The 18,300-nt window shown below is 53.7% G+C and overlaps 3 protein-coding genes across 4 annotated transcripts; 2 read left to right on the top strand and 1 right to left on the bottom strand.

Moving 5' to 3' along the window:
• The first annotated feature begins 1,299 nt into the window (after positions 1-1,299).
• On the top strand, positions 1,300-3,059 carry C11H22orf15 (chromosome 11 C22orf15 homolog). The gene is made up of 6 exons (XM_051152605.1): positions 1,300-1,324; positions 1,726-1,812; positions 1,902-2,027; positions 2,235-2,309; positions 2,416-2,582; positions 2,893-3,059. Exons 1-5 carry the CDS (start codon positions 1,300-1,302, stop codon positions 2,553-2,555), a joined length of 453 nt encoding a protein of 150 aa, XP_051008562.1. The 3' UTR covers positions 2,556-2,582; positions 2,893-3,059.
• Positions 3,060-3,465: 406 nt separating this feature from the next.
• Positions 3,466-4,912, bottom strand: Chchd10 (coiled-coil-helix-coiled-coil-helix domain containing 10). The gene is made up of 3 exons (XM_051153246.1): positions 4,708-4,912; positions 3,739-3,886; positions 3,466-3,639 (listed from the first exon to the last, which is right to left on the bottom strand). Exons 1-3 carry the CDS (start codon positions 4,834-4,836, stop codon positions 3,620-3,622), a joined length of 297 nt encoding a protein of 98 aa, XP_051009203.1. The 5' UTR covers positions 4,837-4,912; the 3' UTR covers positions 3,466-3,619.
• A 3,672-nt stretch (positions 4,913-8,584) lies between these two features.
• Mmp11 (matrix metallopeptidase 11) lies at positions 8,585-17,918 on the top strand. 2 transcript variants are annotated; one of them, XM_051153245.1, is made up of 8 exons: positions 8,585-8,731; positions 12,878-13,116; positions 13,957-14,100; positions 14,189-14,322; positions 14,446-14,687; positions 14,806-15,022; positions 15,937-16,056; positions 17,401-17,918. In XM_051153245.1, exons 1-8 carry the CDS (start codon positions 8,609-8,611, stop codon positions 17,532-17,534), a joined length of 1,353 nt encoding a protein of 450 aa, XP_051009202.1. In that variant the 5' UTR covers positions 8,585-8,608; the 3' UTR covers positions 17,535-17,918. The 2 variants fall into 2 exon arrangements, with proteins under 2 accessions (XP_051009202.1, XP_051009201.1); XM_051153244.1 differs by having other exon boundaries at positions 15,799-16,056.
• The last annotated feature ends 382 nt before the right edge of the window (positions 17,919-18,300 follow it).

Here is an 18,300-nt window from a genome sequence, read left to right as displayed (position 1 = left end):
CTGAAGCCAGAGGAAGTTTCTAGACGTGAAATGGATTGCATGAATCGAAACAGTAATCCTCGGCTACAAGGATCAATAACACGGGTGGCCTGAGTCCAAGACTAAACACACAGTCGCGGGGTGGCTGGCCTTGTGGGAGGGTTACTGTGTAAGGTTGTGGTAGCCTTTGCGCAAAGATGTGGCCGTGGAAGTGTTTTGTGGTTAGTTCTTGCCATTGGACATACATGCATAAAATCCCCACCCATAACCCATCCAGCCTAGCTATTTAGAGAGTAGGAGGGTGGAGGCTAAGGTTTCTCTGTGTAGCCCTGGCTGTCCTGGAACTCACTTTGTAGACCAAGCTGGCCTCACAGAGATCTACCTGCCTCTGCCTCCTAAGTGTAGGGAGTTAAACGTGTGAGGCACCACTACCCAGTGGCTATTGACTATCTTTAGTCTCACAATTTCAAAGGGGTGTTGGAAATGGTCTGTATCCTGGTTGTGGTAATTAAGGATTTGTCAAAACTTGAAAACAGTGCCTTGTCACCTAGCCTGACAACCTGAGTTCAGTCCACGGGACTACACAGTAAAAGGAGAGAACTGGCCCCCACAAGCTGTCCTCTGACCTCCACACACGTGTACTGTGTGGTACATGCATGCATGCATGCATACAAAAATACATATATAAAATAGGTTAAGTCTAAATAATTTTTTCTACCTTAAAAACATTCCAAAGGGGAATATAAGTTATACCTGCATAAATGTGACTAATGGGAAACCAGAGACGGAAGAAAAGAATTGGAAGGCTGGGAGGAAGACAAAGAGCCACATGGGAAGAGGTTATAGTTAGTGGAGACTTCAGAGACTGCTGAGGGCATTCACACCCCTGCGTCTTGCACATGGTCTCTCCCTGGTAAGAGATGTGACCTCTAAGACAGTATGGGGGCACCCGAAGGACTTCAGTCTGGAGCCTAGGCTATGGGCCTGACCAGAGCTCCACCTGAAGGCCCGCCCCAGTAGGTCCAGTTACCAGGATACTGGGGATAAAGCACTTCCTGCCTAGATGTCTCAGCAGCTCCCAGTGCCATGGCGACCACTGGGAGCTGAAGGAGCTGCTGGCAACCGAGAAAGCAGCAGGAGAGAGAAGAGGCCAGTGGTCTTGGACTAGCTGGGCAAGCGGGTGAGCAGGGGCCAGGCCAGAGCCAGGAGCCAGGCCCACCTAACCCAGGAATCCTCACAGGAGCAGTTTCTGGGGTAGAAGCTGTGTGGAGGGAACGGGAGGAAGAGGGTCAAAGATCTGTCTCCTGCCTCTCTGCAGCTATGTTTATCACTGTGATGTTTGGAGGTAAGCAGGGTCCCCCGGCCCGGAGCATCGGGACATGGTTGTGCCTCCCTCTACCCTAGAGACCCAGGAAGGAGAGGTACAGACTGGGACAGGGGGTGGGAGGGTGGGGGGTAGGGAGGTGGGAATTGGAGAAATCTGCTCCCATGAGGAGCTAGAGCAATGCCAGGATGAGGGGGCAGGGCCAGAGTCCGGGAGGACTTCAGTGTGGTCCCCAGTCCTCTACACGGAGGGGTCTCCAATGCTGTTTGAGCATCATTTGCCTAGGGTACCAGGCCTGAAGCAGACTCCTGGCCCCGAAATCCTAGTGGCAACTCTGGGCATGGGAGTGGAAGAAGTTCTTTTAGTTGGGGAAGGCCGTGACATCCACCCACTCATCTGTGCCCCCCCCCCCCCCGCCTTAGCTGGATGCCGGGAGCTGGTGAACCCCTGGTGCAGCCTGGCGACCTTCACTATGTATCTGAAACAGAAGGTTCAAGTCCCCCAAGAAGGTGAGAAGACCTAGAGGGTCCCGGAGAGGAAAGGGTTAGGGTTCCATGTAAGAATACAGCATGCCCAGCTTCTTTCCATGTCTCCCCAGCAACCATCGCCCTCCTGGCTGAGGATGGGCACCTGGTGAGGCTAGAAGAGGAGGCTGCCCCGCCCCCTTCCATGGCCTGTTCCCTGCTACAGGAGCAAGGGACTTATATCCTGGTACAGATCACCAGTAAGTGCGCCCAACACTCTTCTTTGCAATTATGTTGGACTACAGCGAAGAGACAGCAGGCCACAGACCAACCTGTTCAGCCTCAACCTTGGCTGGGTCCTATCCCCAACCCTCCCAGCCTGGGCCAGGATACAGATAACAGAACAAAGGGTAGCATAGGGACAACCAGAACAGCTTGGGGTCCTTTGTTCTCTCTGTACTCTGCAGGAGGGGAAGATGGGACCCCCACTCACTATGAGTCGCTATTGGACAACCTGGGTGATCAGTGTCCTGAGTTAGCAGGTGAGTACCAGAGTGAGTGAGGTTGGGACCCATCTGCCCGACAACATAGATGAGCAGGTGGATATCACGGCCTTCCCCCAAGAACCAGATTTCCTGGGCCTTCCAGAGGAGCTGTGCTGGCTCTCTGGCATTCCAGCCACGAGCAATAGTCAGAGAAGACGGACAGGCATTCAGCGTGGCCACCAAGAACAAGGTCTCGCTTCAAGGTCTCGAAGGGCGACTTCCCTGCCATCTAGAAACCGCTAGCTGGAGCCGGAGCCTGGTACAGAAAAGGTATGGAAAAGATCTAAAAGGGAGTTCCCTTATTGAGAGACAGACACGCATGCATGCCGAGAGGCACAGCCTCCACACATATACACACAGCGTACCTCGAAGTAAGTCCTACTACGCTGCTGAAGTATAAACACCCTAAAGGCAGAAACACGCTGCGTTAGGAAGCACATACACATTTCTCCAGCCCAGCACACAGTAGGTGCTCAACGCCTAGTTGCTGACTGAGCCCAGTGAAAGCAGCATGATGAAGCAGTCTGCTGGGTTTTGAAGGGCCTGCTTCCATTCTGGCGGGTCCTATGACCTGGCACAGCACAGCCAAGTGGTGCAGCTGGACTTGGCTCCAAGGGGACTGACTGGCCTTGACCTCTGCATTCTGAGCAACTGCAAACAGACAGCGATCCTGCAGGACTCCTGTTCCAGAATCTGCCATTACTAAGAAGTTGCATCAGCAAGAAGAGAAAAGTCCCAGACAGGATGTGTGGGCACCCCCCTCCACCCCTACCCCCACCACACACACCCCATTTGAATACAGAGAAGAGGATCCAAGGACAAAGGATGAGGGGGCAGATGTTCCTGTGGGCAGAGACAATAGGCTCCTCTTGAAGAGTTTCAGGTCCCAGGAGCTAATGTCCTTGGGCCACTTGCAAATGCCTCACCCCTCTCCCCACTCAGAAGAATCTGCCCTTGGCTTGTCACAATGTAGATAACAGGATTCCTCCTGACCCACCTCAGAAATTCAAGGACAGCCCAGGGTTATATAACAACCCCCCGCAACACCTCCGCAAAGATGAGGCACAGCACACTAATGAGATATCATCCATTCACCTATCTCCCCTGATCCCACCTCCCAGCTGACAGGGCAGCAAGTAGGCACACAGCAGGCTGCGGTCAAAAGTAAACTCTTTTAATTGAACAGTGATGTCTTCTGTTAATCTGTGGGGTGAGAATTCCCCTCCTTACTCCCAGTCCCAGGTACCATCTTATCTCCATCAGGCTGTCGGTGAGGGGTTAGGGTGCAGGGCAAGCCCACGGCCTCTTCAGGGCAGGGAGCTCAGACCTGTAGAAAGAACCCCAGCAGAGACCGCTAATCAGCCCTGGGGTACTAGAGGGCCCGCCCCTCCCAAGGCCACCCACCTGCAGCAGGCCAACTGCTCACCGTGATTGTATTTGCACTGCTTCAAGGCCTCACTGAAGCCCTCGCAGAGGGTTAGGTCACTCTGAGTGGTTGAGCAGTCCAGGAACTGCTTGATCTCATAGGAGCAGGGCCCCATCTGCAGGGGCTGAGAGGCAGGACGCGCAGGGGCCTGGGGAAGAGTATGAGAGGCAACGGTAGGCTCAAAGTTGGTGACTCAAAGTACCAAAGCTGGAGGCTTCCTGCCTCCCTCCACTTCCCTAGCCCTGGTACCCCAAGGATGGTTCAAGGCAGGCTGGGTGACCCAGGACTAGATTGCCTTGATGTACCCTCAGCTGCGTCCCTTGCACAGGGCAAGCCGGCAGCCCTCTAAAGGCCACTCAACATCTATACACAGGGTTGTCTTTCTGCCTCAAAATGGACATGCTGGGCAAAATGCAGGAGGGAGAAAGGAAGGCTCTAGAAAAGGCTGTCCACTACATCTGTTTACAGAGTGTACGCCCTAACCCCAAGTTACAGCACCGTCCTGGCTCAGCCACACTGATTTCTCATGACCCAGGACTCACAATGCAAACTAGCATTTGGATTTGGCTCAAGACTGGCAGAACCCTAGTGGGGCATAGGTCACCAGGGGAACAGATGCCACGATGGCAGGCTGGGCTTTGGTGACAACCACTGCATTTATTTCTCCCTACTCCACTAGCATTAGGTGTCCTTGGACAAGTCTTTGTGCACATCTGAGCTTGGGTTTTCTCCATCTTGAAAGATCTAGTGGGTGTCAGTCTCTGGCAGTCAGACAGACATTTTGCCCTCAAGTGAGGGCTGGAGCGAGCTTTCCAGCGTGCGACAACCACGAGGATTAGGTTCCTCATTAGACCAAATGCCTGAGGCAACTCTGAACACACTGGGTCGCTCCTTGATGGACACTTAAGCGGTTCCTTTGGCAACCTTGAGCGTATCCTGCCTCCGTTTCTCTTGAGCCCTCCCGCTCACCTGCTGGGCCGCAGGCTGGGCAGGCTCCGAGCTGCCCCCACTGAAGGCGCCGGTCAGGGCGCTACCCATGACATGTCCTACAGCTGAGCCCACGGCTACGCCTGCAGCGGTGGATGCCATCTGAGCCATGAGACCCGGCTGGCCCGAAGCGGCAGGTGTAGGGGCGGCCGCTGAGGGTGGTGGGTGGGCAGGAGGGTGGGCTGGACGGCTGCAGGAAGCAAGAAGAGGTAGGGTTAATGCTCCGGGAACAAACGCCTCTACTCCAGGAACTAGGGTGACACTCATCTTCTCCCAGCCAACATGGCGCAGCAACCTCCAAGGTCATTCTGCGGACGCCCTTGGAAGAGTACCCACACTTCCCTCAACCCTCCCCTGGAGGTCCCTGTCCCCCTCACACCTGGTCGGCCTGGCAGCCGCGCTGCGGCTTCCCCGAGGCATGACAGCGGTGGGACCAAGAAGAAGCAGAGCGAGACGCGTAGATGGTCGCAATAGCCCGGTGCAGGGGAACTAACGCGGCAGCGTCCGGCGAGTCAGGTGAAAGGGGCGGGATCTGAGGCGGAGCCTCGGGGACACGCCCCACAAAAGGGAGGTGGTAAAACTCCCCCTTCCAGGATTCACCGCTCCTGAGCTATCCCCGTGCAAGGCGGAGCTATGAGGGTCCCGGGGACTTGGGTCAGCTTTGTAAACCAGAAGGCTTAAAGCAGGGCCAGTGAGGTCAGGCCTTTCTGTTGGGACCATTACAGAACCCAAGCGCAGTGGAATAGGGGTTTGTCACGAGACGAGAGGAAAAAAAGAGATACATAGGCCAACAGCGGAGGAACAGAGACTCCAGGCCAGGCTTTGCTCCCTGACTCCTGTCATAAGGTAGGATTTGACAATAACTATCCCAAGATCACCAAAAGACTAGAGCCCAAAGACCTTCAGTGGTGTGTCTTCAGAATCCGAGCTAGGAGGCGTCTCATTCCTTCTTCGACTCTTAGAGCGTTTCTGGCATCTTTGTGCTATGCCTGTCCCAGGTACACACAGGCCCCTTAACCCCGAGACCACCCTACGACAGTCCCCTGGGCTCCTGGCATCCATCCCGAGATGCAGACCAGAAACTGATAAGGTTTATGAAACATTCAAGCCATACCTGAATGCCTAGAGGTGTTTGCCAGACAAGGTCAAGCCAAACCCAGTTCTTATCATCTTTAACGCCTTGGGAACTTGGTTTTTACAGTCTTTCCTTAGAGACCTTTGGTTGAGATCATGTTTAAAAAAAAAAAAAAAAAGTTAAGCCGGGCGTGGTGGTGCACACCTTTAATCCCAGCATTGGGGAGGCAAAGGTAGGCCTGTGAGTTTGAGGCCAGCCTGATCTACAAAGTAAGTCTAGGGCTGCCAAGGCTACACAGAGAAACCCTATCTCTAGGCGGAAAAAAAGTTAAAAGGGCCAGGATGGGGGGCACACCTGTAATCCCAGAACCGTTACTAGGGGTGGTAATGCCCTTAGGTTCTGGGTAGTGACCTTTGGTTTCCTCAAAACGTGGCCATGCAACCCTAGCAACAACTGAAGGCTGTTTACATTACACAAGTGAATGTTTTAGCGTTTGGATTTTTTTCTTTTCCTTTATTTTTTATTTTTTATTTTTATTTTTGATAGGTATTCTCTGCCAACAAAATAAGCCAATTCAAACCAAATTAAAGTATAAAGGCAGGTGTATTGGAAGCAGGTTTGGGGCACTCAGGGAGACAGATATGGGAGGTGGGGGAGAAGCATGCAGCAGGCAGAGAGAAAAAGAAATGCAGAGCAGGGGAGGGAGGGAACCACAATGTCTAGATTATATAGTGAAGAGCCTCTGGGGGAGAGGAAGCCCAGCCCCTGGGCTGGAAAGTATAGAGTAGGGGGTGGGTATGCCAGCCTTGCCCTGTAGCAGATAGGGACTGAGGGATGCTGGGAGAACCTGGAGGCCAGGCCCTCTTTGATTTGTTAAATAGGCACCCCAGCTGCTTGTTCCCAAGTAACCCAACAATTTGTTGAAATAGGATCCCTATATAGCCCAGTTGTCCTGAAATGCACTAGTCTGGTCTCAAACTCACAGAAATCCACCTGCCTCTGTCTCCCAAGTATTGGGATTAAAGGCGTGCACCACTGCATCCAGTAGTTTGTTTTTAAAATGTTATACTTTCATATGCATCCGAAAATAATGTATGAGAGCTGGCAATGGTGGCCAGAGCTACACAGAGAAACCCTGTCTCAAAAAGAAGAAGAAGAAGAAGAAGAAGAAGAAGAAGAAGAAGAAGAAGAAGAAGAAGCAGCAGCAGCCGGGTGGTGGTGGCACATACATTTAATCCCGGCACTCAGGAGGCAGAGGCAGGCAGATCGCTGTGAGTTCGAGGCCAGCCTGGTCTACAAAGTGAGTCCAGGATGGCCAAGGCTACACAGAGAAACCCTGTCTCGAAAAACCAAAAAAAAAAAAAAAAAAAAAAAAAAAAAAAAAAACCAAACAAACAAAAAAGCATATAATATATATAATATATATAATACACATATATACACATTTTATACACATATATTTTTTATATACACATATATAAATGCCCGGGCCTTTTTATGATTCCTTTACCAACATTGCTACAATAAGGCTGAACAGACCTTGCAATTCTACATATGATGATATGTGCTTGTAATCCTATCACTCTGATAGGCTAAACCAGAAATCTTAAACTGGAGTCCTGCCTGGACAACATGTATGCATAGGAGACTCTATGATGAAAGGAAAAAAGAAGAGAGAAAAAGGAGTCCGGCAGGAAGCGAGAAAAGAAGGATGAAAGAGATGCCAGCCTTTTAAGAGGTGAGGCTTTTTAAAAGATTGCAGATGGCCAAGCAAAACTCCATGCTCTCTGGCTCCACCTTGCAGCAGCTGGGGAGGGGGCGGGGTTGGAGGAGCGCGGGGGGGGGGGGGGGGGGCGCCCTGCCTGCCTCTCTGCCTCATTCTTAGCTTTGGAGTTTTGTAGAAAAGGTCGTCAAAGAGGGTGCATTGCGTAGTTCGACACCCCCTGCAAAGATGAGAGCGGATGAACCCTTTTTTCAGCATGTGAATCTCGTTGTCGTCACCTTTGACCCTCTCCATGTCTCAGATAGCTGGGCCCGACTGGTCAAAGCCTGTTGGCCAGGGCCTATGCCAGGGAACAGCCTGAACCTTCAGGGCCCAACTCAGACATCTCCCTATGTCTCTCTCCTCCCAGCTATCTGCCCCTGTTTGTCTGGTCCCTCCCTCCAAGATTCTCGGAAATTGTCTCCGGTCTGATGTATTATGAACATCGGAGTGTGCCAAGTGTCCTTAGAGATCAGAAGAGGGCATCCCGATCCTAGGATAGCCACCATGTGGGTGCTAGGAATGGGACCCGGGTTCTCTGCAAGAGCCAGTGCTGCTAACCTCTGATCCATCTTTCCAGACCTGTCTCTGGCTTGTTTTAAGGTGAGTGGCTGGCCGACTTCTGCTATATGCCTTAGTTTCCCCGGGGTCATATTACAATAGCAGGTTCCTTACAGGAGCTGTTGTGCCAGCTTCCCAATGGACTGGCTAGACTGGGAGGATGGGGGATTTGAGCACCTGTCACAGGCGAAAAGAAGTCAGAGGGAGGTCAAACCACCATGGAGACCTGGCAGAGGATGAGACTTCTGAAAGTGGGGTTGGAGAGCAGGAGGGCTTGACTGAGCCTCTCCAAGGCTCTCACCAGGTCTAAGGGGTCCACTCCTCCCCAACCCAGGCCGCGGTTGCTGGCCGGCTGGGTTTAGAACAAAAGGCAGAGGAAGGCGGGGCGTTGGGGGGTGCGGTCCGGGCGCCGGCGGGGGGCGGGGCGAACGCTATAAGGGGTGGTGGCCCGGCGCGGCCCAGCAGGCCCAGCAGCCCCGGGGCGGATGGCACGGGCCGCCCGTCTCCTCCGCGCGATCTCGCGCGCCCTCCTGCTCCCGCTGCCTCTGCTGCTGCTGCTGTTGCTGCTTCTCCTGCCTCCGCCGCTCATGGCCCGGGCCAGGCCACCGGTGAGTGCCCGTCGCTCCTCCCCGAGGGAGGGTTGGGCACACGGGCTGGGCCCACTAGCTGAGCTTGACCCACCGAACGCCCTGGCAACCCTAGCGCGGTCGGTCCCCGAATTGTCTTTTGGGTCTCTCTGGTCATGATAAGGAACTTCTCGTCCTTGGCGGTTTGCAAGTGGAGCGTCTGCGGCTGGCGAGGTGTGATTCTGTGCCCAGACTCAGCTTGGGAACCGGCTCCTCCAGCCCCAGCTAGGGATGCTTGGAGTGTGTGTTGGTTGAGGTAGAGCGGAGGGAGTGGATACCAGGGTCCCTTGTTCATCACAGGAAGGAAGCAAAGCGAGTCTGGGGTGGGGGTGAGGGGGAACAGCCTCCCGGGTGTGTGGTTCCAGTGAGCATCCCCCACCCCGTAAGGTGTGTACGGTGGATGGAGAATAAAGGACTGAGCCAGGACAGAGAAAATGGGGCCCAAGCTGAGAGAGGTGCCTCAACCTGCAGGAGGCAAGTTTGGGAAACACTGAGCCGACAGAAAATGCACCTGAGCGAGAAGTATGTATGAGCATCAAGAGGCAGTCAGAATAAAAGGGGGCACTGAAACGGGGTGCTGTAGACTCTCAGGGAACAAAAGCACAGAGAGAGAGAAAGGAAAGGGGGTGCAAAGAGGCAAAGGGGGAGACAGGGATTGAGGGGCTCACAGCCTGTGTGCCCCAATGGCTGCGTCCTTTTTCCAGGCTGGTCTTTGAGGCACCTGTCAGAGTAGCGACTAAGCTGGCGTGGGGCTGGAGCCTGGACCGCTACAGACCTACAGTACCCACTAGATACCAGGCGCTCAGTGGCCAGCTGAGGCAGCCAGGCAGCTCAGAGAATGATGGGAGGAGGATGTGAGAGGCAGGTGTCCTGGGACTGGTCCCTCCGTGCAGCAGCCACATTGGTCCACCTGCCAGTTCTGGCCCACACTGGCCTTGGGAGCAAAAGGGTTTGGAAAGAGGAGACACTATGGTGGGTCAAGAGCTCCTCCGGCAGGGTGTGGAGTTTCCTGCCCTCGAACTTGGAGCACAGTTGCTAATCCCTCCCCAGCCATGGATTGAACTCATGGATTTGGGGATTGGACAGGTCTGAGCTTGAACTATGAAACCTTGGGTGAACCAACCCCCTCTGACTCCTTGATAAGGGGACAGAGCAGGAGGGGACATCAGTACCTGCTGTTGGGCATTTAGGATAGAATGAGGCAAGGCCGGGCACACTGGAGAGACACAGTTGTCACCTGTAGTTTTAGCCACTCTGATGCTTGTTTGTACAGGGCTTGGGGGACAAGCCTGGGGCGGAGGAATCTGAGGATCTGTCAGTCTATAGATGCGCAGGGAGGAGGGTCACCTCTAATGTTTTTTTATCCCTAGACTGCCATCGGCATGGCCAAAAGAGTTCAGTAAATATTTATTCATCCCATCCCCCAGCCTTTAGAGTTGGTGAAAGTTCCACAACCTAGTGGCCAGGGAAGCTGCCCTCTCTTCTGGAGGCAGCAGAGAGGGGTGGGAAGGGGGTTAGGCAGGAGTGTGAGGATGGAGCTGTGTCCTCCGGCTGTTTCCTTGATGTCTCTGCTGCTTCCCCCCTCTCATCACAGCTTAACCAAGTGACTTTTTCTCAGGGTTGCCTACTAACTAACCACTATCATCTTCATTAGACAAAAAGCAAACTGTGGAGCCACGTGTGGTGGCACATGCCAGCACTCGGGAGGAAGAGGAAGGCCGATCTCTTTGAATTGGAGGCCAGCCTGGTCTACAAAGTGAGTCCAGGACAGCCAGGGCTGTTACAAAGAGAAACCCTGTTTCAAAATACCAAAAAAAAAAAAAAAAAAAAAAAAAGCAAACTAAGGGTCACCAGCTGCCTGCTCTTCCCTAGTGGCTTTCTAGTCTGGGGCCCTTTTTTTATTTACTTTCCACAAGGTTCCTCCCATGGTCTGGATCAGAAGTTACTCCTAGGACTGACCTTGAGTGTCTAAGCTATGCCAGGAGTCTGGGTCAGCCCAGAGTCCCTTGAATGTGTCTGAGGCTGTGGATTGGCAGCTGCCAGGCAAGAGGAGGGTGGGGCAGAGTGAATCAGGCCCCTCCACTGGGCAGGCCAAAGGAAGGCTGCTAGCTGAGAAAGAGGGAATGCACTAGAAACAGAAATGCTTCTTAGGAATGTGGGTCTTGGAGATGAGCCAAGCTGGTGGGGGAGCCAGCGACTTCTCAGGGGGAGAAGCAATAAGCCCCAAGGCTGAGCCCAGCTCTTGTCTGACTTGGGGTGTGATCCTGGGCAAAGTCTGCCGCCCCCCACCCCAACCCCAGATGGGTTCTCTGTGTAGCCTTGGCCATCCTGGATTCGCTTTGTAGACCAGGCTGGCCTTAAACTCACAGTGATCCTCCTGCCTCTGCCTCCCGAGTGCTGGGATTAAAGGCGTGTGCCACCATGCCGAGCCTAAAGTCTTTAACTTCTCTGGACTCTGTTTCATGGCCTGGGATGTTGGGTATTTAGGATCAAATGAGAATAATGACTTATCCACAAACTCTCACCAGCGATAGGTGATGCCAGGGCTTCTCTGAGCTCACCAGTCGTAGCTCATTGGATCCCAGTGGTCCCTGGAGGAATGGAGAATTTGGGGAGAGGAGAATCCCAAGTGTGGGAGGGAGTACTGGGGCCTAAGGGGAGGGGGCGTAGTATCTGGGAAAGGACCTGCCCTGCGTCAGGTGCTGCTGCATGGTTCAACGACTGACATTTGACAGATGGCAAAGCCAGAGATCAGTGGAGACAGGCACTTGTCTGGGTCACCAATGCATAGAATTCAGCCTTCAGGAGCTCAGAGCTTCTGGCCGTGTTGAAGGGGCCGTGGTGGAGATGGGAAAGGTCGTTCATCTCCTCTTTAGTGGCTGCTCTACCAGCCTCTCTCGGGGTGGCAGAGAGGAGAGACCTAGCGATGAGCTGGGCTTTGAGCTAGGAGAGGCTCAGTGGGGGGGGGGGGGGGCGGTGACAGTGCCCTGACGTTCTCTGAGAGGGCTGCTAGACTCCTGATAGAATTGAACAGAGGAATTTCTCTTGCTGGCCAGGTTGGACAGGCCTGTGTGGCTGGTCATAAAGAACCGGGTCCACAGCTTCATTGTGATACTTTAGGGGGGGGTCCCCTGGTGTAGTTTCAAGGATTACCTATGCAAATTACTTGGGAGGCAACAGGTACTTTGCAACCCCCCCCCCCCCAAAAAAAGAATTGTAACCTCTTCCTTTGGGGAATAATATGGGACAAATGCAGCTCTGGTCATGGTTGCAGTCTGTGGTCCTGAGACATTGACAGAGTGGGAACTGGTTGTCCCTTTCTTCCCTGTCCCGAAGGGACAGATCTGGCAGGGGGTGTGAGCAAAAGTGTCTCTACTAGAACTGGACACTCAGGCGGATGGGATATTTCTTGGTTGTAGAACACAAGTGCACTGAGCCCTGGATTCAACTACCAGCGCCCCACATACAACCAAAAAAGGAAACCTCGGGCCGGGCGTGGTGGCGCACACCTGTAATCCCAGCACTCCAGGAAGCAGAGGCAGGCAGATCTCTGTGAGTTCAAGGCCAGCCTGGTCTACAAAGCGAGTCCAGGACAGGACACAGAGACGCAGAGACACAGAGGACACAGAGAAACCCTGCCTGGAAAAACCGAAACCAAAAGAAAAGGAAACCCCAGTTACCTGGTACCCAAGGCCTGTGCTAAATGCATCCCCTGGGCTCTTGAAGCAATGCTTACCGGGAGTCTCATCCCCGTGTTAGGTAAGGTAGCCAGGGGCCACACTGCAGGCTGTATGCAGCCCCTCCACGCTTGGGGAGCATGCTCAGATGCCTCCTGGGTACGTGGGGAGAATGTAGTTAGGGCTTCCTAAGCTCCTGTTCCCTTAGTCTCCACGCGCTCCCGTCTAGACCTTAGATGCATCAGCAGGAGCTGGTGATAGACAGCCCAGGGCTCTCCAGCAGGGCAGGAACAAGAGTCAGAACATCAGGAGCTCAACCAAAGGCTGATGGACCCGCCTTTGTGCCGGCGTACCTTTCAGCTCCTCCACGCTGCTAAAGAACTACATCTCAAACCTTAGGCCCCGAAGTTCTGAAGTCTGACTTGGGTCTTGCATCGTTTTTCTTGCCCAGGCTAGCCACCGTCACCACCCTCTGAAGAGAGGGCCACCGCAGCTCCTGCATGCGGCTCTGCCTAATAGCTTGACATCTGTCCCTGCCTCCCACTGGGCCCCTAGTCCTGCCAGTAGTAGCTCCAGACCTCTTCGATGTGGCGTGCCTGACCTACCTGATGTGCTCAACTCCGCCCGGAACCGACAGAAGCGCTTCGTACTGTCAGGAGGGCGCTGGGAGAAGACAGACCTCACCTACAGGTAGGGACCAGGATGCAGGGGAGCGTCTTCATTCCTGAGATGCCCAGGGCCACATTCACACAGCACACAGCGCTGCGTGCCCACTGACCCGCCTCCCCGAGCCATTCATGGACCAGTAACATGGAGCCTTGGTCTAAACACACACTCTTCCAGCCTAGAAAAGCCTAAGTTCAAGCCTATGGGCAGACTTCTGGGACTTAGGAGACTTTAGGGCCCAGGCATGGGACCCATACTAATGAGACAGAACCACAGCCCTGGTAGATTGTTAAATCTATCATAATCTACAATGGGCCTTTTATAGGTGGACATAAGTCAAGGTGGACTACTTGCTGGTGATATAGGAGGTCCCTCAGCAGGTGGCCAGGAAGCCTGAGGGACAATGAATGGTCTAGGGTCACATGGCATTGAAGTTGAGATAGGGGTGCAGAATTTTTGATCGAGTTCCTATACAAGACTTCCCACGGTGAGTTGTATTGTCAGGTCTTGGGACCTCCTGGTCTTGTATCCTTTCCACTTAGTGTGTATGTCTAAACATGCGCAACCCCACACAAAGGTGAGCCCATGTGTCTAGGGACAGCCCCCTAAACCTGAGACCCAGGACACTTGTGGCCCCAGCCCTGAGTGCACACACACCCGCTGATCACCCAGGGGCCAAGGTGAAGACAGGCTCTCACGTAATAAGTTAGGGTGGCCTCAAACTCACAGACATCCTCCTGCCTTCGCTTCCCCAGTGCTGGGAAGAAAGGCATGAGTCACCCCACTCAACTCCAGGGGAAGCTTGCCTCCTCCATCCTCAGGGGCTTCCTTACCCCATGCCCAGGCCCCTCCACCTCCCCCCAGGATCCTCCGGTTCCCATGGCAGCTTGTAAGGGAGCAGGTACGGCAGACGGTGGCAGAGGCCCTCCAGGTATGGAGTGAGGTGACGCCGCTAACTTTCACCGAGGTGCATGAGGGACGAGCTGACATCATGATTGACTTCACCAGGTGAAACCTGTGGCTTGGGACTTTTCTGGGGGCACATCCCATTGTCAGCAGCCTCTAACTGTTCTTCTCCCCGCCCCCCCCCCCCCAGGTACTGGCATGGGGACAACTTGCCATTTGATGGGCCTGGGGGTATCCTGGCCCATGCCTTCTTTCCCAAGACCCACCGAGAAGGGGACGTACATTTTGACTATGATGAAACTTGGACTATCGGGGACAACCAGGGTATGTGCTGGACCCCAATCTTCCAGATGAGGCAACTAGGGTGTAACTACTGGGGTCTAGAGATTGATTAGGCAACTGGTGGCGGGAAGTGGAGGTGGCCTAACTCGCCTCCCCTTTTTCCAGGCACAGACCTGCTGCAAGTGGCGGCTCATGAATTTGGCCATGTTCTGGGCCTGCAACATACCACAGCAGCTAAGGCCCTTATGTCCCCTTTCTATACCTTCCGCTACCCTCTAAGCCTCAGCCCGGATGACCGAAGGGGCATCCAGCACCTCTACGGCCAGCCCAAGCCGGTCCCCACCTCCCATGCCCCAGCCTTGGGCTCGCAGGCTGGGATAGATACCAATGAGATCGCACTGCTGGAGGTAAGAATGAGATGGGTGGAAAGACACAGGTGAGACCCCCATCCCTGTCCCCTCGGCAGCCCTGCTGGTCTTGTGGCTCCAATATGTGCTCTTTTCTGGGTCCTCTCTCCCACCCCAGCCGGAAACCCCACCAGATGTCTGTGAGACTTCCTTTGATGCAGTTTCCACCATCCGAGGCGAGCTCTTCTTCTTCAAGGCAGGCTTTGTGTGGAGGCTACGCAGTGGGCGGCTGCAGCCTGGGTATCCTGCTCTGGCCTCTCGGCACTGGCAAGGACTGCCCAGCCCTGTGGATGCAGCTTTTGAGGATGCCCAGGGCCAGATTTGGTTCTTCCAAGGTAAGTGGGAATTGGAAGTCAGTCAGGAGTCGTGACGGATGACTCAGGGACACAGTGGGCATGGAGAGAGTGCCCTGAGCACTCAGTGCCGAGAGGGAGAATGGGGCTTACTCCTTGAGCACAACTGAGAGTCTCCCCGAGGTGGCAGCTCTTGTGATCAGAATAGCATTGGAGGTCTTGCACGCCGCAGTTGCATGCTGATATATTCAACCACCAAAGCCACCGTGTGGGATGGGGCTTTTGAAAGGAGGGCTTAAACTCAGAGGCAGAATGACTCACGGCATGAAGCTTGGAAAAAGCAGAGCAGGAAAATGATGTAGGCAGGCGTAGTGACCCCTGGAGCCTGTGATTTCAACTCTCATCTGACAGAGATGACAACCTAGAACATTCCAGGTGGGAGGACTTCATAAACAACAGGTGAGGTATGGGAACCCAGTATGTATATTCTAAGGCACCTGAGGGGCCTATTACAGAGGCTGGGACCCTGGGGTGGTCAGCAAACATCTGTGATTGGCAGCCCTCTGTTAACCAGAAAAAACTTAATTTGGGCTTACAGAACCCAAGCTTTGTTTTCTTCTCACCTGGCTCATCGCAGCTGAGATGGGTCTAACATCCCTCCTGGGGTAGGGTTGCTGAGAAAGCACTATTGTCCAGCAATATTTTGCAGACAAAAGAAACAGGCTGGGAGAGTCCCTGATGGTGGCCGAGCAGATCCACGGTGACTAGGTATGGCAGTGGTGGCTCGACAGCTCCTAGCAGCATCCCCTCTCTGGCAGGTGCTCAGTACTGGGTATATGATGGAGAGAAGCCAGTCCTAGGCCCTGCACCAGTCTCCAAGCTGGGCCTGCAGGGGTCCCCCATCCACGCTGCCTTGGTCTGGGGTCCTGAGAAGAACAAGATCTACTTCTTCCAAGGTGGAGACTATTGGCGTTTCCACCCCAGAACCCAACGCGTGGACAGTCCTGTGCCCCGACGTGCCACTGACTGGCGAGGGGTGCCTTCTGAGATTGACGCTGCCTTCCAGGATGCTGAGGGTGAGTTGGGGGTAAGGTAGCTGGAGGAAAGTGAGTGGCTGTCATCCTGTTCCCCACCCCTATGCACAGACTTCATGAAGCTCAGATCATCACGGATCCTTTGTCCAGTGCTGCTATCTCCCCTCTTGGTGGCCAACCAGGATCATGCCCCATTAAAAATGAGACTGAAGGCCAGAGGGTTACAAGGACTTGCCCAGGTCCCTTGGCTACTGCCAGCGCTTACCGAGGGTAGACAATGCTTCAGGCATATTGCCAGTCTTTTTTAAAAAAAGATTTATTTATTTATTATGTATACAGTGCTCTATCTGCATGTAATGACTGCATGCCAGAAGAGGGCACCAGATCTCATTATAGATGTTTGGGAGCCACCATGTGGTTGCTGGGAGTTGAACTCATGACCTTTGGAAGAGCAGCCAGTGCTCTTAACCTCTGAGCCATCTCTCCAGCCCTGCCAGTCTTCTTACATGTCTCAGACAGGTGTCAGAACAGCCTTCTGATATCACAGCACCTCCTTTTGTTGTGGTTGTTTGTTTGTGGCATGGTCTATGTATCCCTCTGGCTAACCCGGGAATTGCTTTGTAGACCAAGCAAGTCGGATCAAAGGAGCACACCACCGTGCCTGGCCATAACAGCTCTTACTAGCATAGTTTCAAAGGGGCAAACAGAGGAATGGGCAGTAAGGTCACTTAACATACCAGATGGACAATGGTCACTGCTCCTGACCACTGGACCACCAGACTTACTGCTAAGGGCAGAGGACTAGGGCCGAGCCCAGTGCTCTCCTGCTTGCTCCTCCCCTTTGCTTCTGTGCCCACCAACACTGGGACTCACTGGGAGAACTACTTTGAGTAGCCCTAAGCTCTGTATCTCGGGTACTGTCTTCCATGGTGTGAAGTAACAGGGAGCTTGGTAACAAAAACAGGACTTGCTGCCCTGAAAGGTAGGACTTGAACTGAGGTTCCTGGTACCTACTGGACCACACCCTGGGGAGCAGACAGAAAGGCTCCCTGGAGGGGAAGAGGGTTCTGGTAAGCCAGCTCCAGAGTCTGCAGATGTATTTATTTCATTATTTTGAAGGCAGGGTCTCTTGTAGCCCAGGCTAGCTCCACACTTAGTATGTGGCCAAGGATGTCTTTGAACTCCTCCTGATCCTCTTGCCTCTACCTCCTGAATGTTGGGGGAGCACAGACATGAAACCACCATGCCAAGCTCGCCAGAGTCCAGTGAATTCAGTAGTGGCTGGGGCCTGTTCACTCAGCACAGTGCCTGTCCCTAGGCCTAGCCTGACAGGTGGGCGCAGAGCCTAGTGTCTGCTTACTCAGCCTGATTTCCTTCTCTTCTCAGGCTATGCCTACTTCCTTCGTGGCCCTCTCTACTGGAAGTTTGACCCTGTGAAGGTGAAGGTTCTGGAAGGCTTTCCTCGCCCCATAGGTCCTGACTTCTTTGACTGTGCAGAGCCTGCCAATACTTTCCGTTGACAACACCATGGATGCGCTCAGGGATACTGACCCCTGCCACGCCACTTATATCATTAAAGAGACCCATAGCCCTGTTTGGGGCTCTGGGCTTCAGGCATGGGACAGACAGAGACTATAGGTCTCCTCAGGGGAGTGAGTGGGTTGGGGTACAGCCACTATTTGCAGGAAGGGCCATGCTGGTCATGGTCATCTGCCAACAACTGCCTCAGACTGGGCAAAGGCTTTGATATTACTTACAAGTAAGGGAGGTCGTGGGCCAACAATATTCTACCTACCAATATTCCACAGTCAACCTGGCTGCTCAAGGCCTCCATCTGTCCCTCAAAGCAGAGCCCCCCACAGTAATTCAGGAATCACGTTGTCTTCCTTCTATTCCTGTAATGAGTTTCCTATGGGTAGTAGTGTTGGTGATGAGATGTCCAGGGTACCATTCTGCCCCAGCCGAGCACCTGGGCCTCCGGCAGGATCTTTCCTGATAAGTCAGTTACTGGGGAGATGCTGGACTGATTACGTTCCAGCAGGTGATTCAGAGGTGTGTTTCCTGGGACCCAGGCCAAAAGGTACACAGCCAGCCAGGGAGGCAGCTGTTTCCTCCTGGAGACACTGCCTCAGAGGCCCCACATACCTCAGTGCCTTGCCCCAGGCCGTTTCTTCCTGGGGCCCTCTTCCTAGCACAGGTACCCTCTAAGGCCATGTAAATGTGTGTACAGTGTATAAAGCCTTTTCTTAAAAAACAAAAAACAAAACCAAGACTGTCATTAAACAT

Source organism: Acomys russatus, chromosome 11 (assembly GCF_903995435.1).
Source record: "Acomys russatus chromosome 11, mAcoRus1.1, whole genome shotgun sequence".
Lineage (NCBI taxonomy): Eukaryota > Metazoa > Chordata > Mammalia > Rodentia > Muridae > Acomys > Acomys russatus.
This window is presented reverse-complemented; position numbering and strand designations above follow the sequence as displayed.